Here is a 9,582-nt window from a genome sequence, read left to right as displayed (position 1 = left end):
CTGTAATGATGCATTCACACCCTGTCGAAATTACAGTAATTATGAGTTTCCAGCTAGTAAAAAAGGTTCATTCATGTCTTCGTCAAGCTTATAATTACAAGCTGGAAACTTTTTAATGAATTTTATGAAAGCTCTTCTCCCACTTGACCGTGGTCAAGCCTGCCAAAAACAAAAAAAAACCTTCCCAGAAACTGCAGCTCACAAGCTGCTGGTTACACAAGTGTTTATTGGTTCTTTTTAAATGGGCATGAAAAGAAAACTCACTGTATCTACTTTCTAAATGCATATTATAGATCTTATTGTGAACAATTTGTTTTAATGGTTAAGAAAAATGTCATAATTAGATCTTTCAGTGAAATCGACAGCTTCCCTATAATGAATCCTCCAATCATTCAGTCTGCTTTAAGCTCCTCCCCTGCTAGTTAACATTCATAGCATAGACTTTTGAATGCCACGCCCACATCTCAACATCCAATCGACACATAGAAACGAGGCCCCGCCCTACATTTTTTCTCTTTTGATAATCTGCTATACACTTGGGCTGCGTCCGAAATCGCATACTACTTGTGTAGGTACTACCGTTGAATTCAAACGTACTTCTCGGACCGTTAAAACAGTACGATCTATATAGTATGAATGAGGGTAGTATGAATGGAATTCGGACGTACTACATCCGCCATGTTCATGAAGTCATCTCATCGATTTACAACGTTTAAACTTTAATAAGTCAGCCGTTTACTTTGATTATTTTAAACAAGTGCAATTCAACCACAATAAACAACGTTTTTCCCTGAGGTACTTGCACTTGAAAACAGCCACGTCGCCGTTTTCCGCCATTTTTCGATTATGACGCCTCCTCTCCCGTGGCCTCATGGGATAGTAAAGTGTCCATCGTATGCCTACTACAGAATTCGGGCGGAAGTAGTAGGTCATCTGGGTACTTCTCGCATACTGTTTTTCGCATACTATATAGTAGGGAAGTATGGGATTTCGGACGCAGCCTTGGACTTACATTACAATACAGAAGAAAAGATCTGTCGCTACTTCGGTTTCATTTTGACTTTAAACCAAGAAATCTTTTTACCTTTTCAAAAATGTTTAAGTTTAAACAAGCAATACAACAAATTTAATAAACTGATTAACTATTGACTAATTTATCATTGAATTTATCACTGAATAAGCACAAATCAAAACAGTCAGACAAACATTCAAAATCATATAATTCAACATAGTATTAAAATAGTATTAAAACGCAAATGTCACAAAAATAACATAAAAATTCTCTATATATATATATATATATATATATATATATATATATATATATATATATATATATATATATATATATATATATATATATATATATATATATATATATACACACATACATACATACACATACGTTTAATGTTTCAATAATTTAACAACAGTCACATGTTCACAGTTATCTGGTGTCAGTTACATGCAGGTTGTTAGGGGTCTGGTGTGTATAAAACAAAGCGCACGACGAAGGAGTCAAAATTAAAGAGTTTCTTTTAATAATCCAATAACTGAGGAGGGCACAACCAAACGTAACTCCAAAATAATAGCAGACAAAGGAACATGGGAGAACACAGGCTAAATACTAAACGTAATCAGGGAGGAACAGAAAACAGGTGTGTAACTAATTAATCAAAAATCATGGAAATAAACGAAGGCAGGAAGACGGAGACATAGAAACTAAATTAAAACAGATCATGTAACACAGGTAAAGTAATTAAAATATATTTTTTTAAATGTACTGTCAGTTTTTATTGTAAAATTTGCTTATTTTAATTTGGCAAATGTTAAAATAAAATAGACTTAATATTACATGTTTATTTTAATATTATTTACTATAAATTAATATTAAGTATTTTATTACATAATCATTATATTGTATTATATAATTAGTATGTTAATCCAATTTAATATTAACTTTAATTTTAATGTAAATAGGTGAAAAAGTTGCAACAAAGGCCTGCACACTATGAAGCTGAAAAACACACACAAAAACACAAAAAGCAAATGAGAAGAAAAAAAAAAGAAGTTATTTTTATCTCACATTTGATTTTTTGTTGTCTTTTTCACCTTCACAGTGTGCGACCTTTGTAACTTTCCGTCTATTTGTACCATATAATATGGCTATATTTTTTGGACTTTTTAGACACGGTTTGTGATTTCATTGTTTTTATTTTTAGGTAATATTTTATCATTAATTTTACATTTTATATTAATTAATTATTAGATTAAACAACACAAGTAACACCAAACCCACCATAGACGATCACTGTAGCCGTGGTGCTTCGTCTCTTAGCAACGATGTTCTTAGCGACGCAGGTGTAGTTAGCGGTGTCAGAAAGCCGCGCCTGTTTGATGATCAGGTTATGATCGATGGTGATGTAGAAATTCCGATCATCTGCAGGATCAATAATCTCTTCGTTCTTCAACCATTCCACCTGCACAGACACAGAAAGACAAGACAACATTAGTGCAATCCATAAAGCTGCACCTGATGGGCCGTTCTGGGACACGTAATATCAGGACGTCCTCGTGCAATATCTGCTCCGCAAACGCATTCATCCGCGCATTCGTTTTCGTTTTAATTAGCTTCAAAGCTAACTCCTCAGGGCAGCACTGACTCAGAGCTTGAGCAATTTTGTAAAACGATAGCACACATTTTAGAAAAAGAACATTGTGGAGACATTAAAAGGAAATTGCATGCAGGCAAAAGACTTGTGAGGATATTTTTAGACAGTGTTTAATCACAAAAGTGGCCTTGCCTATATCTTCATAAAACTTTGAGGCATAAACAGGAAGTGGCTGCTGGTTTAGCTTGAAGAGCATCTCGAGGATGTCACAAAATCAAAGGAATTTGAACAGCAGACAGTTCAATACACAATTGACCCTTCACTAAGCCCCGCCCTAAATACATTACTGACCAATCACATCTCGACCAATCAACTGTTGTTGACTGTCATTTTCTTACAAATTTTCAATGCAAGTCTAAAGAGGATCTGCATATTTTGAACAGAATTTTACAGAAATGGTAAGATATACTACAACAACAAAAAATAGAAATGAGAAAATAAAAGATTTGCCTTTATTTAGAATAACAGTTTAATCAAATTAGTCACAAAAACTCTAATAAGCACATAAATATTGGATAAAATAGTCAATTTTAAGTGAATGTTTTTTTTAACAATGCTATTACTTATGATTAGAATTAAATACTGAATGAAACATATACATGTATGTTTAAATGTTATGTACCTGTATATGTGTGTGTACCACCATTCAAAATAGTTAAAATGAATACTTATTAATTAAATTGATCAATTCCACAAAAATCTGAAAGAAGCACATATGTTTTAAGTATTGATAATAAGAAGAAATGTTTCTTGAGCAGCAAATCATCATATTCTAATGATTTCTGAAGGATCATGTGACTGGAGTAATGATGCTGAAAATTCAGCTTTGATCACAGGAATAAATTACATTTGAATAAATATTCAAATAAAAATCAGCTATTTTAAATCGTAATAATATTTCACAATATTACTGTTTTTACCATATTTTTAACAAATAAATGCAGCCTGGTTGAGCAGAAGAGACACTATACTTTCTCCTGACTATTTTTCCCCACTGAGTTTACTTCAGTGCATTCTGGGATTGTTTTATAGACGCATTGCTGCCCCAAAATTGGTCTGAAATGAGGTTTCTTACAGGGCGGTGTCATTATGCTGCCTGCAGTTTGGAACAGCCAAGTCAATGATGCCTTAAAATGCTGCCTAGTTAGGCAGCTCACTAGGTTTTACAACAGAGATTCTCCACACATATTTCTCCAAATGCAGAAATAATTGAAAAGACATTAGCCCTGCTGCTCAACAGGAAAGTGGCCGTCGCATTACAAGCTCTTCACATATACATCTGATACATACATCTGATCAACACTACAGCATGTCAATCAGGCGAGCAAGACGCAGACGTGTGTGTTTGCGTGTGTAAATGTGTCACAGCGGTGTACCTAGAGGCTGCTGAGAGCTCGTCTGGAGGGAATAGGATAAAAATATCACCCTCTCATTGGCTCTACAGGAGGGAAACTCACCCAATCAGCTGCTCACACTCTCCAGCTGTGACAAATGCACCGCACACATTAGCACTCGTGCGTGCATGCACACTTCCCTATGCATTTTACCTCATTACATCTAGCAAAGGTAACCCAACTCCCAGCTGTCAAACTAAACCCTCAGATTACTGTATTCCGTGCTATTGTCACCTACACACACACACACACACACACACCTTTCTACAATAGCATTATCAGAAAATGAGCACCTTCAGGGTCCCATGGTTTCTCACACACACACACACACACCCGTGCGCGCTCTTGTATGTGATAGTTGTTCTCAATATGCTTGTATTGTCATCCCGCTGTGCTTGTTAGAGAGCATATTGTTGTATACAACACCTGTTTCAAATATTCATCTACAACTCCATCTGATTCGAGCTCGGAAAACAGCGTACACAGTTCTGTAGATGTAAAACATGAGCGCACATGTACAGCAGTGGAAAAAAAGGAGAAAAACTGCTGAATGTAAAATGAAGGATACGTATTTCAGATACTATAAGTAAAGAACGATATTGTTCATGTGACCCCTTTTAATGGCCAGTTATTATCGTTAACTATAGATTCAAACTAAAACCCATAAATTCTTAATACTTTATTTTCATTGCTTAATTACTTGTAAAATAAACATTAACTGAAATAAAATATTGCTTCAGCTAGTTGCCAAGGCTGTCAGGTGTGGGTGAAGGGATAGAGCGAGGACTCAATTGCAGGAGGCAAAAGGGCTTTATTAATACAAATAAATTAAACAAACAACAAAAACTACCCCATAGGGGAAAACAGACTGGCAAGGCAGGACTTCAAATCGGGTAACATCGACGACAAACTGGCACAGGACTGCAAACACAAGGAGATTATAAAGGGAGCAAATGAGGAGGGTAACGAGAAAACACAGGTGGGGCAAATTAACCAATAATCAGGAAACAAGGTGGGTGGGGTCAAGACTTGACATGAGAGCAAACCAAACAAGACAAGCCATGTGCTCACACAAAACAAAAAAACAAGCACATGGCCAGCAAAACAAAATCACTAGCCATGTGCAAAACAGGACACGAACACGCAGCTAATGAGGAGACTCACAAGCTACGTGTTCACAAAACATGACAAACATGAAAGCACGCAGCCAGTGAAAAAAAAACAAAAACAAGCTGCGTGCAACACAGAACAAGACAAAACAAGAGAAAGCACGCAGCCGAAGAACGAGCTGCGTGTAACACAACGAAAAAGCACACGGCCGAAGCTGAACCGCGTGCCGAACAGAACACACACACTCACAGAGGAGCGCACGACCCGAGCGAACTCGAGACCACACACTCCTACATCAAGAACAAACCTGGAGCGTGAGTGTCCGAACACCATGCCCCAACATGAAACGGAGCACGCAGACAAGAGAGCTCACCAGAAAACAAGACAAGAAGGGAGTGTCAGGGCTCCGTCACAAAACCATGAATAAACTAAACCGAAGTGACAGAACCCTGACAAAGGCAACATTTATCAAGTACAAAAAAAAAAAAAAAAAAAAAAAAAAAAATTATATATATATATATATATATATATATATATATATATATATATATATATATACACACACACTATTTTTTTAATAAAATAATAATAATGACAAAAGCTTCAACTAAAATAAAAATGAAGAGGAAATTTTAAAATAAATTCCAATTCAAGATATGAACCAAAACTATAATAGTAAATCCTGTAAATATATACCAAATATTGAGAAATTCCCAAAAGCTTGTTTTTTTATCACTCTCAAAAAACAAAATTATCACTCTCTCAAAAAAAAAAAAAAAAAAAATTATATATATATATATATATATATATATATATATATATATATATATATATATATATATATATATATATATATATATATATATATATATATATATATATATATATATATATCATTAGACAATAATGTAAATAAATGCATTTTCACTAGTGGTCTTTTAGATATACTATTATAGTTTTTTTAACATGTATATATTTTTAGTAAGTTTTAGTTTAGTAATTTATTTCGTCATTTTAGTGCGTAAACTTGCCTTGGCAACTAGCTGAAATAAGTTTATAGTTAAGTTCATAAGTTGATAAGCATGTTAAAATGATTTTATTTGAAGTAATATTTTTAATGGTTTTAGTATTAGTTTTAGTTCAGGATAATAACCCTATTGTAAAAAATATAAATTGTGTCTAAATAAGCTGTGCTTCAGTATGAATTACATTACCAAGCTGAATTAAGGATGAGCTGGAGCAGATAATGAAAGAAAGGAAGCCTGTACATATGAGGACTACTTCAATACTGCTAAGCATCTAAACCATAAATTCTATCTGTGTTCTTTCATAGTAGGCTAATGCTTGTTAAGCAGCATCAGAATTAAGGCTGAAAAATTTAACCATAAAATGTAAACTTTGTTGTGGTTACTCATTCCATATCATTTGTGTTCCAGACATCAATGATTCCTCAAATCATGTGTGCTGCTGTGTAGAGCTGTGCTGTTACATTAGCGATCAGACAGGCAATTTGATGTCTGACGGATGAGAATAGGCTAAAAATGACTTGAATTCAAGTAGAGGCCAGACCACTCATATTTTCTTCAGAAGACATAAGAATGACGTTTTGATGACTTAATAATATATATAACTAAACTCACTGAATAAATGTGTTCCCAAACTTTGGACGAGTAGTGCACGCTCACCCGTGTGTAAACCGCATGTTTGTAGTGCTCTCTCTTTGAGCGTGACTGACATTTGGTCCTTATCTCTTCCAGCCGTGTCTCTGTGAAGCTCACACTCGGCCCAATCACGGCTGTTTCTGGGCTGCCTGATTTCTCTCTGCAGGGACTCGTCTGCTGATCAGGATGAAAGAGGCAGAGAGACGCTCTTCACACACCTGCTCATTTTCTCCTGTTGGTATTTACCGCCAGAACAGAGTTCCTGTGCCCGCCGGGCAAACGCAGAATCAACAACCAAACACACACAAACACACAGGCTGAAAGCAAAACCAATCGGGAAGTTTTGTGAAATATTTAAATCTCTCTCAGATAATTGCTTTTTCTTCGTGCCAGAATAGATTGTTTATCATCACCGTGTGTGTAGGTGATGGATATTTGATTTTTAAAAATAAACTCTCCCCCATCAAGAAGTTTTTATTTAGGACGGAATATATCGATCTGAAGGTTGGGAAACTAGTGAATGCGTAAATGTGCACGTGTGTGTTTCTGAAGCTTTAAACAACATTAATGGCGTTACTTTGAAGTAGGGATGCACTGATACTGATATTGTGCCTGATACCAAAATGCTCCAATACCAAAAACAGTGTCCAGAAAAAGAAACATCAACAACAGAACAAACAAAGAGCAGAATGGAGTTTTTTTTTTTAGTTCATGTTGCTTTAAATGCTCATGACTCTGTTGACCCCTCCCCTCTCTTCCATGGAGTGATGAGCAGTACTGTTTAATTTAGCCGCAAAATTAGGAAAGGCGATTTGCAAAGATTCCTAAAAAAACTTTATACTCACTTCTGTAGATGAAGCTGGATCATGAATGATTTGCACAAACATAGATGCATTTAGGCAGATTGGGGATTGGCGCATTCACTTCAAAGCGAAAGTAACGTTAATCCCCTGCGTCTTCAGCGGCTCAGATGTCCGGAGTAAATGACGACTGCTATATTCATTATTACATCCAACTTGCACCCATGCATGTCTTCCCATGCACCGGAGGTGGACAGCTCTCAGCTCACTCAGGGTGGGTCTAAGGAAAGATGGACTTGTCAATCGGCCTGTACAGAACTACGTCATTCTGACAGTAACCTCAGAACAGCCTGATTTGAGAAAGGGATTTAAAATAGGGATTTAAAAAAAAAAACACTGGGTGGATTTTTATCATTATAGGATGGATGTGTACACACACTTCCAACACACATTTATGCTCAAACAACTTGAAAAGTGAATTTTCCATCCAATGACCCCTTTAACAAAAACTGTGAGGAGGGAGCGTTATGAATGAGTTTCTAGTTGCATGTAAGCCGCACATCACCAAATACAATGCCAAATGTTGGATAGTGTAAAGCAGCTTCCACTGGACTCTGGAGCGGTAGAAACCTGATCGGTCGAGGGTCGAATCACATTACCTGCCAGACTGCATTGTACCAACTGTAAAGCTTGGTGGAAGAGTGATAATGGCATAATGGTGATAAGGGCTGTTTTTCAGGGGTTCACTCTTAAAAATAAATGTGCTTAAAAGGTTCTTCAAGCGATGCCATATAAGAACCATTTTTGGTCCCACAAAGAACTATTCAGTCAAAGGTTCTTTAAAGAACCATCTCTTTCTTACCTTTTTATAATCTAAAGAACCTTCTTTCACCACAAAGAACCTTTTGTGAAACAAAGGATTTATACAAGGATGGATGCACAGAAAGCTAGACAGACATATAGATTTCATATGATGTAACAAATTAAGCAATTCAGTAAGCTATTTCTCTTTCTGTCATTCTATTTCAGATTCCAATTACTCTCCTGTGTGTCACAGCCAATTCAATTCAAATTCACTCTCATGAATTGAAAGGGACACGATTCTTCAATTCTGAATTTTGCATCCTGGAATGAAGGTATTTGAAGACTATCATTGAAATCTGAGGTTGTTTTATTCTCCCGTATAAACACACGCTGCCAGCAATACCACAGAAATCTAATTTAAATATTTGCTGAAGATCTTCTCCGCAGAACTCCAGGTGTGCAAGGCCCAAAAACACAATAACACCTCTAATTCGGAAGTGTCCTAAACCTTTTTAAACCCACATCTCTTCAGAAAGGAAAGCTGCGTCCTTTCATGAGTTCTGAAGATTGCACACAGTCTCGTTGTGGATTCAAGTAAGTGGCGTCGAGCCCTCGCAATTAAGGACTGCTCCATAGGGGAAATGAAGTGGGCGGCTGTAATATATAGGCTTCAGTGAAGGTACATGAAGCTGAGCTCCCAGCAGAGGCCTGTAAGAACTCACCAACGCTGCTGAAGAGCTCTACATCTGCGCTAAGTGGGCTATCGTGAATTATGCAGCGCATTCAGCGATCGTGCTGATGATCAGCGTGTGCAGCACGGCTACTGTAATCTCACACACCTGAACTGCTTCATTCAGCAATGCTGTGGAAGTCTTCATGCAGAGGACTGAAAAACTGATGGAGAGTTTGGGTGTGATGAGAGGAATAATCCACCTCAGCTATGACTTCCACCTAGGTTATGTAAAATGCATGATATTTGCCTTGCACTCAGTATAGAAGTGCTAGTATAGCAGATGAAATATTAAACACAACACATAAGGATGGAAAATGCAAGCTTACTATCAATCTGAGCGACAGAACTAGCAAATAATAACTGAGCACAGTAAAAAGCATATTTACAAATTTATATCATATTTTATAT

At 36.3% G+C, this 9,582-nt stretch overlaps 1 protein-coding gene across 1 annotated transcript in view; it reads right to left on the bottom strand.

Annotated features, from left to right (window-relative positions):
• The window catches only part of unc5ca (unc-5 netrin receptor Ca), a gene marked incomplete at both ends in the record, with an annotated part of 129,954 nt that overhangs the window by 50,795 nt on the left and 69,577 nt on the right, over positions 1-9,582 (bottom strand). The window contains one exon of the mRNA XM_079419684.1: positions 2,300-2,480. Coding sequence (XP_079275810.1) covers positions 2,300-2,480 — 181 coding nt within the window. The remainder of the gene's footprint in view (positions 1-2,299; positions 2,481-9,582) is intronic.

Source organism: Barbus barbus (genome assembly GCF_936440315.1).
Source record: "Barbus barbus genome assembly, chromosome: 6".
NCBI lineage: Eukaryota > Metazoa > Chordata > Actinopteri > Cypriniformes > Cyprinidae > Barbus > Barbus barbus.
Note: the sequence above shows the minus strand (reverse complement) of the source record. Positions and strands in the feature narration are given on the sequence as shown.